The sequence below is a fragment of the Zosterops lateralis genome (assembly GCF_965231275.1).
Source record: "Zosterops lateralis genome assembly, chromosome: 5".
Lineage (NCBI taxonomy): Eukaryota > Metazoa > Chordata > Aves > Passeriformes > Zosteropidae > Zosterops > Zosterops lateralis.
Genome location: NC_139766.1, coordinates 59,974,216 through 59,994,961, shown reverse-complemented (window position 1 = coordinate 59,994,961; position 20,746 = coordinate 59,974,216). Strand labels below are relative to the sequence as shown.

General features: G+C 46.7%; 1 protein-coding gene across 3 annotated transcripts in view; it reads right to left on the bottom strand.

Annotated features, from left to right (window-relative positions):
* Positions 1–20,290, bottom strand: part of NR3C2 (nuclear receptor subfamily 3 group C member 2) — a 189,069-nt gene extending 168,779 nt beyond the window's left edge. Inside the window, exons 1-2 of one of the 3 annotated variants that reach the window (XM_083861011.1) lie at positions 19,326–20,290; positions 12,724–14,491 (exon numbers count right to left, since the gene is read on the bottom strand). In XM_083861011.1, coding sequence (XP_083717137.1) covers positions 12,724–14,489 — 1,766 coding nt within the window. In that variant the 5' untranslated portion in view covers positions 14,490–14,491; positions 19,326–20,290. Of the gene's footprint in view, positions 1–12,723; positions 14,743–17,657; positions 17,717–19,325 lie in introns of those variants that run through there. The other 2 variants (XM_083861012.1, XM_083861010.1) reach the window with 2 other exon arrangements.
* Positions 20,291–20,746: the final 456 nt, after the last annotated feature.

Below are 20,746 nucleotides of genomic sequence, written 5' to 3'. Positions count from 1 at the left end.
TTTCAAACTGATTCCATGAAATATATCTATAAAAATCATTCAAAGCTATTTCTTGCAATGCTAAGTGGTAAGATGCTGAATATCCTTAACTTTTAGTCATGTTGAACAAAAGCAGAAGCTTTCCTAGGACCACTTAGTGCACTATACTGAGATTATATCCTCTTGTGCCAATACCTGCCTTGCTCCTATAATCCTCCTCTTCCCCATTAGATCACATTTCTTATTCCCCTACATTCCTGATCCCAAGCTCATTCCTACTTGGTCCTGAATAATTTTCTTTTTTTTTTTCACTGAGCATGAAAATTGCATTCACTTGTATTAAATTACTGTTTTAAGTCATGCCAACATCAATATCACCTCTGAGTTTGGGGCACGCCACGTGATGGAAAAAAGCCAAAATATATTCCAACCAGTAGCGACTCTTCCTATGGAGTCAGACCCAAGCTCAAAGCCTCGAGTACCTCAGACAAAATTTGGAAAGAATTGTAAATGTTCATCCTGCCACCATTGGGGCAAATAAGCCCCCACAAACACTTACTAACCCTCAAGACTGCAACTGCCAAAAACCACAGCTGGGGCTGCCACCCCCTTGTGCCTTGAAGCATTCCAGCTTGGAACAGAAGCTTGGCAGAGGGAGGACTCGGCTTCTGTGCAGCAACACGGACCTTGCTGCAACCTTAGTAAGACTTTCTTTTAATAAGCACAATATCAGGTGTTTGTGCTGAAGCAAGCAGAACCTGAAGCATCTTGAGATCATGGAAAGGGCTAATACAGGTGGAAGGACATGGAACAGTTAGTGGAGGACATGGAATATATTGTTTATCACAGTACAGAGGGTATGAAAATAAGAAAAGCATGAAGCTCCTCTTGTGAGCTGAAAAGTCATCTGGACCCTGGTATTACAGTGCTGATTCATTCAAAATTAAGACAGGTTTCTAGTTCTTTTTTTCCTGTAGCTATCTTATAAATAGACTTAATGACTCTAAGTCATTTACAACCACTAATACATCACCTAGTCAACTCAGTTAGCCTTGTATTAAAATTAATTTATCAGACATCCACAATATCCAATTAGCTACAAATCAATAGGTTTACTTTACAAGAATTTATTGATCCACAAAGTAGGGTTTTTTTCCCCTGAAATGACAATTGTAATTCATTAAATTAGTTTGCCTAAGTTACAGCTGCTTGTAAATACTTAAGGCAGCTGCCTATAATCAAAGCAATTCTGTTTGCCTTTACAGATTAGTATTACAATAAATATCAGAATATCCCTATCTAGCTGAAAAGAAGTGAAATTCACTTAATGAAAAAAACCCAGACACAGCCTATTTGTCACTTCAGTTTCATTTCCTATTTCCAGGATTTAATCAGCTTTTTTTAGGATTTCTAGATTGCAGTGAAGGATGAGTAAGTAGGTACTTTGCTCATTCTGGTCACAACTTAGGAACAAACACATCTGCTGAAAACAGTGCCTCTGATTCTTCTGTGGAACAATTTCCTCTGCCTGTAACTCTGAATCTTTCCTCAATTACAGATGCCAGAGCTAACAGGTGAAAATGCAATTACACACAGGCAGCACTTACATCACAGGCATAAAAGGAGATCTATGGAGAGGAGTGGTCAGTCCTGAGGATCCACCATCCAGTTTTAGGTGTCACAAGGGTTGTGCTTCAGGCCAGCTCCATCGGGGTCCCATGGACACACAACAAGGCTGGAATGCCCTGGGTATCTCCTGGAATGTTTTTTTCATTCCCTGCTGGCTCAGAAATATCTGATTGTTCACCCCTCAGCTGCCCAGTCATGTGAACCACAGGACAGAAAATGGCAACTGGAAGATTTGCTTTAAAAGCACATTTCTGATTCCAATAAAAATGTAAACAAAACCCTATGAGCTCTGTTATTGGCCTTCTGCACACACTTAATTCCTGTTTATGTTAGAAAAGAAATGCAGGACAATTTGCAGACCCATAATAGATGCATTTTTGATTCCAGAAATAAAAAAAAAATATGTAAATCAGCAACTCACTTTTTTCACTTCTATTTCTATACACATTAGCTTTTCTGAATTTTCTCTCTTTTTAAAATAACACGTCCACCCAAAACACTTGTCCTCTTTGCTTCTTCCACCAAATGGGTTTAATATGAAGTGAGTAACCATTCTTTATCTCATTATCTGCATGTGCAGTTTGAAGTTGTCATTACTGCATATTTAATCATTTAAAGTTTTCAATGCCCAATCTCCTTTTTTTTTTTTACTGTCAAATCTCCAGAAACATAAATTCCAAGCAGCCCCAAGAATCAGAAAGGTTAGCTGGGAAACAAATGCAAATCAAGTGCATTGTTTCACTGCGACATTATCTTATGTCATTAGTTGGCAGCAGCCATAAAGCTCTGGATCACTTCCAACATTTACTTCCATACACTGAGCAGAAGCTGACATGTCTAACCCCCTACACTTTGTTCATCTTCCAGCTACTTTACGTGGATCCAGATTAAAAATAAGGATTTAAAAATTCTAATTGTATTGACTGGAATAATTCTCTTTTGCCACTGTGTATCTGAAGGAAGAGTATGGTAAAGCTGTGCAGAGTTTGTAGAGCTAATTCTGCAGCAATGTGGGTTTATCTGATGGATTTTCCAGCAGTGCACTCTGCAACAAAGGTTCCATGCAGAATTTCAACAAGCCAGTCATGTTTAATAACTTTCTCTAATCCTTAAGGAATATTTATTGGCCAATATTTGTTTTTAATTATTAACATTAGAAAGCTTTAGTGCCCAAAACTAAACAAAATTAAAATGGAAATAACAAAACAAATCCACGGTGTACACTAAACCCAAGCAAATGGGCTACAAGCTGGGGGGCAATCCTTAGGAAATTGGGGAAAATGACCTCCACTGCAGCATCCCTGAGGACATCATACTCTCTCCCTGCTGGGCTCAGAGTGCTGGGGGAGCTGCAAGAGTGCAGACATCCAGAAGCATGCATCCCCTGGCCAGAAATGACAACATGTTCAATTTCTACCAAACCATAAAAAATAACAGACCTTGATCCTTAGAAACACCAAACATTAGAGTATATTGTCTTCAAGTGGAATTTCTGAGTTTTTCCAGGTAGTTTTCCCATATCTCAGGATCCATACCTGTGCAAGGTTTTGTTTTATTTTAATTTATCCAAGGGAGTTGGGAAGTTAACACAGTTCTATCTAGCAAAGTAGCTCTGAAGCTACCATTAGAGGAAGAGCTCTCTAACCACTCTAGCATACTGCACTCTCTAGCACAAATCTAATTTAGTTTAAAATAATGAAGCTGACAGCTCAGATAGTCTGCCTGGAAACTGTGCAAATTTCCCACCCACCTTCATTTGCAAGGTCCCTGGCACTCCAGTCTTCAAAAACGCTGAAGTGCATGACAGGTTTCTAGAGACAAGTCTTCAGCAATGCTAAAAGTGAGATCTCTGACCTTTTGGAGAAGCTCATATTTGAACTCATGCCTCCTAAGGGAAAAGAAAGGTTGCTGTCGTGATGTCCCAACCTTAAGACACTTTCAGAAGCAATCCCTTTCCTGCTCCTAGTCTGAGGGCAGTGACCTTGATGAAACTTGACTAGGAGACCACATCCCACCTCCAGCACCGCTCCTGTCAGACAAGAGGCAGTGTTTGAGTGGGGAATATGGCGAACCACCTGTAAAAGGCTGGAGAGGGACTTCTCACAAGGGCACACAGCAATAGGACAATGGCTTTAACTGAAAAGGGGGTAATTTAGATTATTAGGAAAAAATTCTCTGCTCTGAAGGGTGGTGAGGCACTGACAGGTTGCCCAGAGCAGCTGTGGATGCCCCATCCCTGGAAGTACCCAAAGCCAGGCTGGATGGGGCTCTGAGCAGCCTTGTCTAGTTGAAGGTGTCCTTGCCAAGGCAGGAGGTTTGGAACTCAACCATCTCTGATGTCGCTTCCCAAGCCAACCCATTCTGTAACAGCGAGCAGAGTCTCTTCCCCACTCTCTTTCCTGCAGCAGCACTACAGGAGGGAGAGCTAAAGACAGGAACACAATTGATTTTTCAAGGTGAGACGCTGCCAGAGTAAACCGGGGCTCGCTGGTTGCGAAAGCGCGTTTCCAAAGGGCCTGGGGAGCGCGGGTGGCCGCGAGGACACGGCGGGTGACGCACTCCCGGGGCACACGGACACGGCTCCTTGCGCAAGCCACAGGGACCCACCACATCGTGGGCCCTGCTCTAACCAGCCACGCTCAGCACCTGCCCCTTCCCTGCGCGGCTTGGGTCTGCCTGAGAGAAGCAGAGCATGATGTAAAAATGTATTCAGCAGAGCACTGCTTTGCTCAGTAACTGCTCCCATCTCCATCCATGGGGCACTCCTGAGCCGACTCTCATGCACCATCCTGACCCTCTGAGCCAGGTACAGGAGAGGAGCTGGTGAACAAAAGAAATTCAGTGCAAAGGGATTTCAAACCCTGAAAACAACGGGTTTTGCAGGACTGCTCTACGATCTTAGCACAACACAGGATTCAGGAAAGCATGGCCAAAAATGCTGGCAAGACCTTACAGTTCTCGGCAGCTGGGACAGGCAAAATCCTGGTCAGGACAAACTACTTAATTCCCCATTCTGCCCTCTGATTAAAAGTTCTCAGACCACTGATAGATTATGCTGCCCAAAATAAACCTCTAAACTAATGCTTTGTTTTGCAGACCAAAGGCTGAACGTGCACCCAAAATGGTCATACACAAAAATAAGGAACCAAGATATTCTCACAAATCCAAGAGACTCAGAAAGCATCGTTAAAGATGGTAAGAGGTTTTTAATTTCTTTTTTTTTTTTTTTTTTTAAGACCTAAAATTGCTATGGAATTGCTTTATAAAGCTGCCACTTTTAGAAACTTGGGGTAACACCTCTCAAAAGCAGACATGGAATGAAAAGCACAATAGAAAAGATTCCTGTACTTAGCATAAATTTTAGCCTGAAAGCTCATTCAAAAAAGTTATTTCACCTCCAGATGCAAGCAGAAAGTATTGTTTAGGAGAGAGGATGGAAACGAGTAAAGTGATATAAAAGTTGTCAGATACATTCAGCAATTAGTCTGAAATTTGCTTTTTAACCTCAGGGCTGTAACTCTTTGATCTATTATTATCACCACAATCAGCAGCATACCCATGCATCTTAGAGGCGCCTACAAATTCCCATAAGCCATTTTACATATTATCCACAAATACTGGATTCTGTTTCTGCTCAGAGAATTTACTTCTTTTTTCTCCTTTTCAAAAAATAACATCACATATTAACTCCAAGTAGCCCTACCACCAGATATGAAATTCAAGCTATCAGTTTGTTCATGAAGCCAATACACAGCTTAAAGATCGCAGATCTGGAGAAATTTAATTTAGCAACCGGCTAACAACAAACTCTAATGTAATTGCAGTTGTTTAATTCACTGTTTGAGATAAAGAAATAAAATTCAAGTTATTTTGTGATCTACCAGCAGTGTGGGAACTTCTGCTATATAATGTAACTCAGTAAACAAAGGGCATCTTGCAAAAATACTTATTCGCGTACTGAATAGATACAACCAGTGTTACTTATACTTTTTAAGAATCCAGAACGAACAGCATGGATTTGGTTTTCTGCACTTGTTTTGTTGTTTTGGGAGAGGGTTTCAGGAGATTGCGGTGGGATGGGAGGGGAGGGTTGTTTTTTGTGGTTTAAATCTTTCAGCACTGATTCCAGCAAACTAGAGAAAGAGAACCCCCCAGATGACTTCCTTTCAGAAAACACACTGTTAAGCTCTGATAAACCATATTACTAAACCTCACTGCAAAACAAAACAAAACCAACAAAAACCAACCAAACAAAAAAACCCACAACCCCAAACAAGGTCACAAAGCCTCCCATTTAAAGAGACCATTTACTTGAAAATTTTGCCCTGAAAGCAAACCAACTCTCAACGTTTTTTGTAAATTCCTGGGGTCACTGAAAGGAAAGACAGGGATACACAGAAATCCCATTTCCAAGTCCAAGGAGGGAGTGCCTCCTCCCACACAAGCCCCAGAGAGGGAGAGATGCTGCTGCTCCTCTTGCCAGCAGTGGTACTGGAGCAGGCTACACTGGGAACTGCTGCCATGGATAAACAGGCACGTCCTGACCTGCGAGCCCTTCCCCTGCAGCCCAAGCCAAAAAAGTGTGCCTTCCTCCAAGGTCAGCCTGACTCCTCCAGCAGCAAAGCCAAGGTGGCTCTGGGAGGAGAGGTCTGTCAGAGGGGCCCATCAGACCGTGACCTTCCGCTGCGGGTTACACAAGTAGGGCAGTGAGCAGTCAAATCATGCCATGGTCTATTTAGGGTGCATTCACACGTGCCCAATAACACTGTGAGAACCTGGTCCATTGCACCCGATGGAAATACTGCTGCTTCTTTTTTTTTCCCCCCTCTCCACAAATCTCTCACTCAGAGGAGACTGCAACCGAAGTAATTCATATGCTGAGCACCAGGCACTGTGTAGCAACCAGCTGCATGTGAAAACTGATAAAACTACTAAACTTAGATGGATTTAATACCTGTTTTTCACACACTCTTTTTAGTTTCCTCGTTGAACCATTTTTATCACTCTTAGACAGCCATATTTTAAGACACATTTGCCAGAGAACAAGTTACGGTTCTATATTCATCCTTAACTGTGGTATTTTCTGACCTCTGAGATCTTAAATCTCAAATCACAGCACTCCATTGTTCTCCAAGAAGTTTTGGTCAAAACAAGTCCATTATTAACTTCATCTCCTACAACTCTGTTCAAAGACTCAATACATACAATTGAAAAAGAGAAAACGCCTTTTAAAACTATATCCCGATAATACCAGTGTTGGAATTATGGCTCAACTACACATTATCTTTTAGCAGAAAGGTGCACTTGGGATATTGCAGAGGCTCTGTTCCCTTTCCATCCCTTCAGTTTGTCCTCGTGTCCATACCACATCACATTGCTCACCAAGTTTCCCTGTCCTGTTGGTTCTTTAGAGCTTTGGAGTGACCTGGATCAGGAACCCAATCTAACTCTCACATACAACAAGCCCAATCAAAGGGACACAACCAAAATCAGAGCAGACAAGGCATGGCCCAACAGAGTATTTTCACCACTGCAAATAACACATTGTTCAGCTACAAGTGACAGCCAACAGCAGCCACTGCTCCAGCCTGGGATCAGCAAAGCACCAATAAGCACCTGGCAATCTGATTCAGCCAGGCAGAACACTTCCCAGCAGGTTGTAGCTCCATTAATGTTAAGTGCTGGTTGAGTAAGGCCAGGTTATTGAACCACAACTTAACAATTTACTCCCTCTGCAGACAACAGGAGTACTGCACGAGTATTCAATCTGCTGCAGCAGTCCCTGTGCATGCTTGCCTTTGTGCAACACACATCTCATAAAACAGGACAGAAACACTTTTTATACATTTTTTATACTTTTCTGTCTTCCAGTTGTCATGAAAATGGACTGATCCATATTGTGGGAAAACTCATATTCAAAACTTCTTCTGCTTGTTAAAATTTGTGCATTGAAGGTGACCTCACCTTCCTGTTTTTCAGAAAACCATCAAAACAAGACTATCAGAGTGAGATTCCGTATCACCGAAAGTGATAGAAAAACCAGGCAACAAATATTAGCTATTATCAGAATTCAACATGGCAAACTGATTTCCAACAGCCAAGTTTAGTGGTATCAACCAGCAACAGAAATGTTTCGGAAATACAAAACTTTATTTTCCCCTGCACAAAGAAACAACCAAGCCCTAGATGCTGGCACCCAGCTTGACAACAGAGCTCTTATTTCCCCAGATGGGGAAGAGCCACCCATCTCTGCAACACAATTTTCCATAATGTAGACTTCTGTATGCCACAGCTCAGGAGGCAACGGATATATATAATTTTAAGGGAAAATAAGGCATTATTTGCATTTACATTTTAAGGGAAAATACTTTATTCAGACTTTGAACTTCTCAATAAAGAGCAATACAAAAACCCAGCACCCTGACCAAAATAACAACAAAGAAAGCTGGAGAAAGTAAAAGGTTGTTCAATGCATGCTGGTATGCCCAAGGGAACCTTTCATCCTGGGCTGACATATTAATACAGACTTCTAATTTCTTCAGCGAGAAATAAAGAATATGCAGAGGTCTCAGTTGTCTCAAGACTATACCCAAAGCTGCATTAAAAAAAAGACATAAAATTATACAAGAACCTACAAAAAACAAGTATACCTTCTCAAATTGAAATATAGGAAAAATATAGATTTGAGGCTATGGTCCATGGTATTAGAGAATCATTTCTGAAAAAGGTTTGCACAGTAAATTTTTGGGACGATAAAGTGAAATACAGTCCTGCCAAGCATGGAGAATATTTTAACAGCGCAGTCCTTTTCTCATAAAGTCCGTCAGCAAACAGAGGTCAAGGCCATTCATAAATTCTAAAAATAATATTTACCAGACCTTTATCTTTCTGGCAGGTATAATTCTGATAAGTGACTATTCTAGATAATATTTAACATAAAAGTTTATTTACAAAAAATACTTGCAATAGTCCGAAATCAGATTTTAACCAGAATCAACTCAAGCCAGTAAAGGCTACAGGTAAATCAAGATCATGTCGTTGGGTTGCTTTCTGGTTTTGGATGGAGTGGGATGCGTTTTTTGAGGAGGCTCTTTCAAGTAGGGTCTAAGAAATAAATACTGACACATGTCAATGGCTCAGAAACAGATAGGTATAAGTCATCCCTAAAATACTATCAACGTCTGATCAAAATTTTCTTGAAACACGATTATAGATAATCATATGCAATTCATATTTAAACACTAAACTTTCTGAATAGCAGCACATGAAACTTTATGAATTCTTCCCACACTGGATTACACCAGTGGGATTGCCAGGAAGAAACAACAGTGGGAGTATCAGCCCCCTGTTTCTACCACAAGCACTGCAAAAAGAGAGTACCCATGTGTACATACATGAGTTAATATCGAAACTAGAGGGAAAAGGCACATTTGCAGAAGAAGCTTTAGGTAAGAGCTAATGCAGCAGAAAGGTCATCCTCCTCAATTTTTACAGTTGTTTTAAGCAACCGTGACATTTTCGTAGGCCATTTTGAAAATCACATAATTGGCATGATCATGGGGCTTAGGCTAGCACCCCAATTCAGATGAGCACTGATCACCTTGAAGAGAAGTTTTATCTGGATTCTTTGTGTAGGTTTTCATCATGACATCACACAACTGCACATACCTTCTTTATCAAGCCCACTTAGCTATTACTCAGTTTAGAAACCAGTATTTCTTAGAAATGCCATTTGTGGAGGGAGGAATCTATACACACAGACAGACAAGTATGATTCACCCTTTATTAAAAATTACAAATGTAAAATCTTTCAAAAACAAAGACAAGTTCTGCACGCATATTAGCAGAAGAAAAGTATTTTTAAGGGAATAAGTGAATTTGGTTTTGCTTAAGAGCCTCTCGTTCCCCAAACATCACAAGCTGCAATGTTATAAAAAAGTTACCACCAACTAACTTAAAAAGAACCATAACTGTGCACAACTAATAAAAGTAACTGAAGGAGAAAAAGAAAAATGTTCTAGTTGGCAGTGAGTGAATGGCACAGTCAACAAGGCAGCAAAGCACTTTAAATGCCTCAACTATGGTCATTAGACACTACCACCAAGTATAACTGATTCAAGAAAGGGGACACTCTAATATGAAAAAAAAAAAAATTACAGCAATATTCTAAGGATTCATTATCAATATGAAAAGTCAAAGTCATCTTCTTTTGGCCACCCACTCCTTTTCACCATGTAAGCTGCAAGTCTGAGGCAGTTCAGAAAGAGTATGACATCAGGGTTCAGAAAATAATGCAGCTAAAACAAGACATATTCCATGCTGGTCATCTACTGGCTTTAGAGAACCATGTAGCCTATTTTTTCCTTTCACCTTATTCTTTGCTTGCAGCCATTTATATTACAAGCTAAATATTCCTGAAAAAAAAAAAGAGGAAGGCTTAGAATACCAGGAACTTTAAAATATTGCAAAATTCAAAGGGTTAATCGCATGCTGTAAAAGTCCACAAAATGTGTGATGCCTGATAGGATTAACACATCAGAAAAAAACCTGATGGGAAATAGCAAGGATCTAGTTTAGACATAGAGGACAGAGGTGTGATGCTGCTGTTCTGATGACACGAAGGAAGAGGTATTTTGCAATCCCCATACCGCATGGATATGGGACAGCTGGAACCAACCTTGGGATGTTGGGTCTGGCATGGTTTTAAGCTGTGTGTGTTTTATTACAACACCTCAGAGCACCAACTAATTTGAGCATGATTTCCTCTGTTCTAGCTGCAAGACAGCACAGAAATGAAGAGGGGAAAAAAAGATCAGTCTGAGGTTCAATAGCAAGGCTGAGCTTTTACATGTGTGACATCTTATGTGGAGTCTTTATGACTTGTCCCATCAGCAGACAAATATCTAATCACGCACCTCTGCACCCAAATCTGGACTGCTAAAATGATCTCTACACAAATTTAGCTTGAAAATTTTAAAGGCTTTGCACACGTTCCTGGCTGCACTGTTGGCATAGAGCCATCACCAGCCAGATTAAGAGCAACATTTAGTTAAATAATGGGGTTGAGTTCTGAGATTTGAAATGATGACACATGTCCTAATCTGGAGTACAGATCAGGATGCCTGGAGTGTCGCAACCCCACAGATCTCCATCACCTGAACAGAATTCCACACGTAACAGCTCTGAGCACTAAACATTTCAGGATTTCAATCCTGCAAAGTGGCAGCTACACTCACCTGCACATCCTACAGAGACACCAGCTTAGAGAACAAAGTCAAGAAAGTGCACCCAGCACTATGACATCATCAAATCTGATTACATTTACTGATCCAAAGCTACCGTGGACTAATGTCAGATCAGAAGTCTCCTTTAAAAGACTTATGAGAAATTGTCACTCCAAACACAACTATTGATGGCAACCATCTCCTTCCTGCATTATATCCTTGTTTATTGTGCCTCCCCCTGCAACGGATGACAGCCTTGACTAAGCATTCAGTCACACAAGAGCTCTCACAGCTGGCAGGAGCTACCTGTCCAAGCAACAGTGCTCAACCACAAAGGCAGTAAAATATTGGGTCTTTGTATTCAGGCATTCCATCAGTCCTCTGGTGAACTTTTCTCACTATATAAATAATGCAATTTATGAAATTTTCATTAGGTAAACTAGAAAACAGTGACTCCATCTTCCTTAATCCAAGAAAGTACATTTAAGAGAGGACTGAATGATAACAAATATCCACCTACATGCAAAGTTCAGCATGATGACAGGATACAGCCCTTTCAAGTCCAGTATATTAAAAAGTGCAGGTTTTTTTCCAGACCATATTGGAAATTGCCAAAGAAAAAGTGGAGTATGGCCTACAAAATGATAGAGAGATTGTAGCAGTGCTGGACAGAACTGAGAACGAAATGAAAACAGGTAAAGTATATTTTTTGCCTTACAGGTAGATAGGCTGATTTCCCTCCTGAAAAGCACCATTATTTTAGATATTTTTTCACTGCAACGCTATTTTCAGAAATCTGTAGTATCATACCAATATGGAAAAACACCACGCATCCTCCTCACCCCATTCCAAGAATAAGGCAGATGCTTCATTCACTGAGGGCAGCTGCGTAGCTCGTGATGAGCAAAAAAAACCACTTGAGAAAGGTAAATGCCAGTCTGTTACTGGCGATTTGAGCTTTGGCACCAACCTCTGGTGAGCCCACTGGGTACATGGGTATGCTATGCAACCATTTGAACTCAGTCACACAGTCAGAGGCACTTCAGAACTTGTGCTGTTTACCCTGAAACTAGATGGCTTAGGAAAGCAGGCATCTCTCACAAGATACAAGGACACCTGCTTGAAGAAGGACGTGCTGCCACAGATCAGCCAAGAAACCCAAATTCAGACGACACTTGCTCATTTCTCTTCCACCAAAAGTGAGGAGATCAGTTTATCCATTTCTCCCTTTCAAATGCATCAAGTTTTAACAGCCCTCCTCCTTCTGGAGGCATTTTTCTATATATATAAACCAAATGTTCCTACAGCTAAAATACAGAAATAATATGTTGCCACAGGCTTGTAACGTTTAGTTTTTTAAACTTAACCAGTTCAAGCACAGTGCAAACACAGAACCATGCTTCTTCACAAAAACAGATTCCTGACACTATCATTTTCTTATTCTCATCTCAACATTTCATCTGAGGTACCACACATTCAAGCAGTAGCTAAGAAAGAATAACCATTATAGGACACAAGAGAGCAATTTTACTAAGCTCTCATTATGGGAAAAACAACATTTGTAGTAGTAAGAGCTCATAAACATACTAAAGCTATACCTTCAAACCTAATAACAACAGAATATAATATGTTCTTCTTAAATATTAAAGCCAGCACTTTGTTTTTATTAAAGACAGAGTAAAACACAGCAAGATTGCAACCAATCTAATAGTAACTGAAATTCAAACAAAGAATTATGTATCAGACTGAGAAATACCACCCTGCTCGTCATTTGAATTCACACCTTATTTGTTTAATGGAGGGGAAGAAAGAAAAAAAATAAGGAGACAAAAAACCCCCAAAAAAATAAAGAAAAAAAGAAAAAAAAAAAGGTAGCAATTTGCCAGCTCACCTGGATACGTTTTCTGGAATGTACTCTAGAACTGGATACCCATCACTTCTTCTGGATGCCAACTCTGAATGCGACTTCCAGGTCTCCACGAGCGTGCTGACAGCAGGGAAGGAGCTCAGGTGCTGAAATGTCTGCTCTCGAGCAACCGGCCGTGACAAGGATATCGTGCCCTGGGCACCGATCCTGTAGTGAAATGACTGTCCACCTGAATTTACACCCACAATGGCAGAGGATGGTATACTGTTTTCTTGGTAATAGCTGCCATCATCAGGCTCCTGCTTAATCCCCACACGTAGGCCTGGATTTGGAAAACCGCTACCTTCGCAATTTCCATCGAATGAAGAAACAGGTGGTCCTAAAATCCCAGAAAGAGAGTAATAGTCTTTGTCATCCATAAAAGAAAAATATGAGCCATCTGTAAATGGGAAAGGATTTACTGTTTGATTCCCTTTAAAGGAGGCACCAGAACAAGGATGTTTGGCCGACTCTTGCTTCACTGGTACTGAGAAGGGGGAATCAGAGTTTATTTTGCTGCTGCTGCTGTCGCCAATGCAGGCGCTGCCAAAGGACCCGTCTGGCTCGGGCTTTATGAACTGAACAAGGTTCATCTGGCTGTTGCTGGAGATGGCGTTCTCCATTTCCTCCATCTTAGGAAACGTGAGTTCTTGAGCACCCTTGTCTTTCGTTTCTGGACTAGGAACAGTATCTTGGCTTCTGCTAGGCCCCAGTGGCGTGCCGGAAGGCGGGAACCCTATGGAGTTGTTTACGGGGCTACAGATGGACGATCCCACAGTGCTAACCGCTGGACTAGAGCGCGTGGACCTATTATTGGCATTGGAAGGGCTGGCAATGGAGCTCCTGGAGTTCAGGTTTGCAGGGCTGGACACAGAAGATCGCATAGTGATATTGTTGGGACTCGAGACGGGAGATTTCACGCTGCACTGGCTGGGAGGACTGGAAATCGGTGACTTCATGCTACTGATAGGGCTGGAAAGCGGAGAGCCGACGTTGCTGACGTGCGCGGGGCTGTGCAGCATGGAGCCCCGGCTCTCGACGTTGGGCGAGCGCGACAGAGGGGTGCCCTGCCCGAGGGGGCTGTGCATGGCAAAGTTCCCAAAGCTAGCCGTAGTTGAGGACACGGAGTTAACTCCTGCAGGACTACATACTGAGGAGGCCATGTTCTGAGGGCTGCAGCCTGAGGGGCTTTTCTCTTGACACATGATGGGGCTTTTGACAATCGCGTGCATGGCACCGCCGTTCACAGCGCTCCCAGAGTCCGACATCAAAGACCTCAAGGGCCTGCTGGCGCTGTGGAGGGGAGAGGAGCAATGGCCGTTCTCCTTGTAGAGCTTCACCAGCTGCTCCATGTTCTGGTAGATCTTTCCTGGGCTCGCCTGGTTCTGCTGATCGTAGTGGTAATCGGTGTCTCGTATCGAATCCATATACAAACCCATGGATTCGGCCACCGCTGCCGACAGCTCCTTGGACTCCGTTTCGGTTTTGATGTCAGAGGGCAGAATACCAGGTTGGCTGTTGTCTTGCTGCAGGCAGGAGAGTAGCTCAGGTTTTTCTTTGCTGTTTCCTTGAGAGCTGCTGTTTGCAAAAGTGCCGGCGGCGCAGCTTACGTTTACAATCTCCATGTAGTTACTGTCATCAGTCTGCTCTCCAGCACCTATGGAAGAATACTCCACAGACTGAGAAACTTGACCCCACCGTCTCTCCATATCTAAGCCTTCTGGGTAGCTGTGGTATCCTTTTGTCTCCATAACTAGCAAAGACATATATAAAAAAGTAAAATTAATGACAGGACAGTGTGACTTCCTAAGGAAATTTCCTAATTTCCTAAGGAAACAAGGCGTATCCGCTTTCTCTGTCTATCCTCCTCACTCTCTCTCTGCTTGCCAGTCCCATTTCCCTGCCCCATCCATCATCTCTCAACCATTTGTCCAATTTCAATCAAACCAAGGGAAAAGGTCTCATGGATATGACAGCCCTATGGGTTCAGGGAGAAAACAGCTCAGCAGTGAGGAAACACCCAAATTATTGCTCCCAGCCCTGCCCCAAAAGGCACAGCTTGGCAGTATCAGCACAACCACCTACCCTCCCTGGCCACAGCCCCATGGTCAGTGCCAGCTGTACCTGGGGCTGTCCCTCACCCAAAAAAGGGAAGGGGGAGTAGGGAAGCAGAAGATCCAGAGAGGTCTTGAAAGGACATGCTGGTGGCAGGCAGGATTCAAACTCTGTGGAAATTGCTCATTACAGCCCTGCTCCTCCAAGGACCTTCCACTGCCATGTTACAGGGACAACAAAGCAAGGGAGACTGCTGTTTTAAGGGGGTTCCTCTTCACCATCCTCACCATGCAGCATAACACAGGATGCTTTAGAAGGAACCAGTGGTTCTGAGGGGCTGACTTGCCCTTTCCCAGCTATACAAACTTCTTGTACAACCTCCCAAGGAGACATGAACATGTGGGGAGAGAAGCAGGACAGAAGATCAGTAGGAAACATATCTGCCACAGAGGAAGGGGATCAGACAGGTGGGAACACATGGCTATTAAAGGGATCCACAACTCGGCCAATTCTGCCAACCTCCATGGCAGCCAGCAAGAGGAATATATGAAGAAAAGTAAATCTTGTCCTAAAATGGACCCTAAAAATACTCCTCCCATCCCACATGCAGCTTTCTTGAGGTAAGGAGCAAAATGCATGACCGAATCTCCAATAATCTGAAAACCATATCCAAGTAACAACAATCTAATTTTTTACAGATTTGGCTCATGGTATCATTAGAACTGCAGAAACTCAAGGGCCAACAGTTATAATATCAATATTATGCAAATATTTTTTCTTTCAGAATGTATTGATTTTCCAATATTTAATAGAGTGTTCAACCCCTTTATTAAGTGCTATTAAACTACGCTATTTTCAGCAAAATTATAAAAAAAAAAAAAAAAAAAAAACCTTAAACTGAACAACTTGAATACTTCTTTGCCCTTAGTTAATTGGAACTATAGCCCAATGCCTACATTTCCCTCAAGCACAAACTTTATTAGAACCTAGAATTATGTGTCTCACATCATCATGTAGATCAAATCACATTCCTATAGCCTAAAATTTTCAGACAGAAGTGCCTAATTCCACAAAAAGTCACTCCCAGATAATCACCTACCCTCGATTTAAGTGCTGAGCAAGCCTAATTCCTAAAGTAATCAATTGCAGCTGTGAGTGACCTGCATTTCTGAAAACTAGGAAACTTAGTTAAGGCTTAAAATTAGGATGTAAGTTAAAATTAACTCTCAGAAACACTAGCAGAACCACTGCATACCAGGAAATCTCTGTTACAGGCCTAACATTACACCAGTGTTGGAGCTTTGTAGCAACTTCTCCCACAGCAGTAAAATTCAAACTTCATATATAATCAATAGGCAAGCATACTCTAAAACTTCAGCGAATAAAAATCTGGGTCACACAAAGGAAAAGAAATCAGAAAATGCCCTGATCCTGCACGTGCATAGGCGAGTAAATATATCTGAGAGGATCAAAAAGCAGCAGAGATTATTTGTGGCCTGATACAAGCTCAGTTTAAAACGAGAGATACAAATTAGGAAGAAAGCAGCAGCAAACGTATTTTTTGGGACTGCTGGTTTCCGTCATCTCCCAGTGCCACGGTGGACACCAGAACCAAATCAATAACCTCAGGGGTTACTGGCAGCATTAGGGTTTGGTTTTGTTCTTTTAGGCAGAACTTATTACAACTTGACTAGCACGTCTATGCACAGAATCCACACTTCACCTACTGCATGCACATGCCTTTTTACCAACTTTCACTAAACAACTCTGGCTGCGGGCTAAAACATCCACGGACACCCATAGCTAAGGCACAGCAGTGTCACGTATCGGAACCATGATCATCTCCTTCTGACACTTTACAAGGCAAGAGACACTGTGAGCACAGCAGCTTATCCAGACTCCCTCTCTGAAGAACTACGGAGACACTGTGAGTTGTGCATTTCACCCCAAACACATCAGCAAACGCAGCCCTCCGCAGCAGAAATATCCCATCAGGCATGAAACCAGATTCTCGCAGCAACAGCCAAATAAAAAAAAAAAAAAATCAAATGGTACCTGGTATCCCTGCAACCAAAAGGTCACCTAGATACGAGAAAATCTGAAGTAAGCCCAGCTTCATAAAATAAATAAATAAATAAATAAATAAATAAATAAATAAACTGGTGGTTCAAGCAGCCACCCACTTCTTAACTCTCGGTGTTTGTAAACGAAATTTCTTTTAAGTTTGACCGTCTGCCAGCCACCCCGCTGACACCGGGCTGCCCAGGGGACCTGGGTTTCACGGCTGGGGTTTTCCCCCTCTCCCCGGGTAGCGGGAGCGGTGCGGGCACCCCCGGCACCTGCGCTGCCCCGGAGCCGAGCGGAGCCGGGCGCGGATCCCCCGTTCCCGCGGGTGACCCCCCCCCAGGCAGCGCGCACGCCGATTTCCCTGTTTACCCTACGCCGTGAGGAGCATCCCCGCCGTTCCCAGGCAGCAGCCGCCGCTCTCACCCCTGTCCCCCACGCCCCCCGCCAGTCCGCCTTCCCGCAGGTGCAGCCCGGGCTGTCACGCCGGGGGGAGCCCAGCAGCATTAGGGAGCTCCTTCCCTTCCCTCCCTCCCTCCCTCCCTCCCAGGACTCGGCGGGGCGGGGGGACCCGACAGCCCAAACGCGCTCTCTGCCGAGCCCGCCCTGCCGGCCCCTCCTGCCGGCCGCCCCCCCAGCGCTGGGAAAGGCGCTTTTTCCCCGCAAACGCCGCTCCCCGCCCAGCACGGTGTCCGGGCCCCGCTGCCGAGCCCCCCGGCCGCCGCCACGCCCCGCCAGCCGCCCCTCCCGCGGCGGAGCGCTGCGGGGAGCGGAGCGGGTCCCCGGCCCGGCCCCGGTACCTGTTGCGGCGGGCGCGTCCCCGAGCCCCGCGGTGCGGAGCGGAGCGGAGCGCAGGGAGGGAGGGAGGCAGGGAGGGAGGGAGGGAGGGCGGCGCGGCTCCCCCGCCTCCCCCGCCTGCCCGCCCGCCCGCCCGAGGCGCGCCGCGCCGCCCGGTGACACGGAGCGGCACCCGGGAGGGGACGGGAAAAGGTGCCAAGTCCTTTAAAAACATGTCACATGCCCACATAAAGTTCAAGTTTACGTCCCGCCCGCCGCCCGCTGCCATTGGCGGGCGCGGCGGGGCGCGCGGCGCGGCCGGGGCCAGGCGGGCGCGCCATTGGCTGAGCCGCGCCGTCACTCACCGGCCGGGCGACATGACTGATACAAAGTTGCTGCGACACAGCCTGGGAAACGCATCTCCTTAAAGCCGCAGGGACCGCGCGGCCCCGCGCTCCGCCCGCCCGCCCGCGGGGTCCCCGCACGCCGCCCCGGGCACCCCCGGCCGGGCGCGGAGCGGCCGCCCCGGGCCCCCCGAGCACAGGTGAGGTGCGCGGGGCGCGGCCGCCCCCGCCCGGTGCCCGCGGCAGGGCCGGGCATCGCCTCCCGCCGGCCCGGGGTTTCCGCCTGTCAGCGGCGCATGAACGCGCACCGGGTACCGATGCAGCGGTGATTTAATCGGGAAAATTTTTAAAAATTAAAATAATTAGGTGGAAGGAAAAAGAAAGAAAGAAGGAAAATGTACGGGAAAGGGGAAAGGAAAAAAAAAAAAAAAAAAAAGAAAAAAAGAAGGAGCGGAGGAGCGGCGGCGGCGGAGCGCAGGAGGGTTCAAGGACTCGTCCTCCGCTCCCCGCCGGGCTGGCTCCGCTCCGCGGCAGCCGCGCATCCCGCCGGGCGCCCCGCCCGCCGCCTCTCCCCAGCCACAGGAGCCGCCGGAACGACTCCTGGCCCCGGGGTTGCTGCCACCTCCCATCCCCGGTGCCCCCCTGGGTGCCTGCGTCCCGGCTGCAGAAATACCCTTTTCCCAGACAAGCCAGAAAAAGAAAAAAAAAAAAGGAAGGAAGGAAGGAAAAAAAGCCGCCGAGCAAACTTTCAGACGATGCGCTCCCAACTCGCTCCCTAAATATCGCCCCCAGCCCCCGGCCAGCGGCCCCCGAGAGCCCCGCTCCCGGCCCCAGGTGCGCCCGGGGCCCGGGGGGACAGCTCCGCGGCCCGCGGGGTGACAGCGGTGCCCGGGGAGTGGGGCCGAGCCCGCCGGGCAGCGGCAGCGCCGGGCACCGCGCACCTTCTCCCGCAGCCGCCCGAGCGCCCGCCCGCCCGCCCGCAGGGTCCCCGCGTGTGCGCTGCGGCTCCGCGCTCCCCAGTCACGGCGAAAGCGCCAACAGCCCCGGGATTGGGGCTGTCACGTGCCCCTCTCCTTCTCCCATTCTGCCAAATATCGACCCGCACTCACGGGCCGAGGCGGCGGCTCCCAGCGCCCCCGGCGCGACCCGCGGACGGAGCAGCCGCCGCCGCGCTTCCCCGCGGGCGCTGCCGAGCAATGGACGTGTCCTTCCCGCGAAGTTTTCAGGGATGGGGACGGGACTGGCCGTGACCTGGATACGCCGGCCGGTGTGCCGGACGCCCGCCCCGCTGCCCCCCGCCCCGCGCAAGGCTCCGCGCCGCGCTCACTCACTCACTCACTCACTCACCTCCCCTACGACATGGTGGCGCGGCGGGGGGAGGAGGCGCGGCCCCCGGCTACTGGCAGAGAACCATCCGGGAGCCCGCACCGCCACCCAGGGTAAAAAAAAAAAAAAAAAAAAAAAAAAAAAAAAAAAAAAAAAAAAAAAAATTAAAATAATAATAATAAAAAAAAAAGTACGCGGAGGAAGCACCGGGAGAGCGGGCGGGCGGCGGGAGGCGGCGGCGGCAGGCGGCGGGGTGCCCGCGGCTCGGCTCGGCTCGGCTCGGCTCGGCTGGGCGGACAGCTCCCACCATGGACGCCTAGGTGGGTGGGTGTTCCCGCGGGTCACACCCTCGCCCGGCGGCGGAGGGGAACGGGGGGTGGATCCAGCACCGGTGGGGGAGGAAATGGGATTTTGGGGGTGGGGGGGAAGAGAAAAGGGGGCGGAGAGGGAGGGAGAGAGACACCCTCCAAAAAAAAAATAAATTTAAAAATCAAAAAACAAACCCGAAAAAAAAAATTAAACTTATGTCATTCCAGGTAAAACTCCCATCTGCGCCACCAAGGAAGAGGAGGGAGGAGAGTGGCGAGGGTGTAAACTTTTTCCTCCCCCCCCGCCCCCTGGGCTGCCGCCCGGGCCCTGGCAGCCCCCGCCGCCCCCTCCCGCGCCGCCCGCCCCGGCGGCTCCCGGCGGCTCCCGGCGCCGCGGGGTTTCTCACGCACGGAGCCCGCCGCCGCCGCCGCCGCGGTTCCTGGTTCGCGGAGCCGCCGGAGGAAGGGAAGGAGGGCGGGCGGCGGGGGAGGAGGAGTGTCTCCCCGTGCCCTTCCCCAGGCGGAGCGTCTCTCCCGGCCCTGGCGGCGGCGGCGGCGGAACACCCCTCCCCTCCCCGCTCCGACCGCCCCGCTCGGCCCCCGGGCGGGCTGCGGGGAGCGGGGCGCCCTGCACGGGATTGCGGGAGGAGGCTGCGCCCCCCCATCCCCTTCCCCAACCCCCGGCGGGCCTGCGCTTTCCATCCCCCCCGTCCCCGCCGCCCCCCGGCGTGCCCTTGTGTCCCGGGATACGGGCAAGGAGCGGGAGCATCCTCACCACACTCGCGGGGCTGCGGTGGGGCAAACCCGCCCCGAATCCACACATTTAACAGAAAAATCGGTGCTAACTGCGATGCCGGTTTTAAAATAATTTTTTCACTTGTGGCTAAAATCTTTTAGAACTGGTTATGTTTGAGTTCGGGGCATTAAATGTCTCTTCACTTAAACATCTTAAGGAAAAAAAAATAAAAAAGGCATCGGAGGACGGAAAAACTTGGCCCTATTCTAATAGCCTCGATGCAAGTCTTTAAACGTGGGAAAGGGCTGCTGGCCGGGATTTTTACCTGTGCAGAAGTCTGTAGGACTGGGGCCTTGGAAAAGGTGATATTTTATCAGCTGTTGTTTGCATCCGTCAAA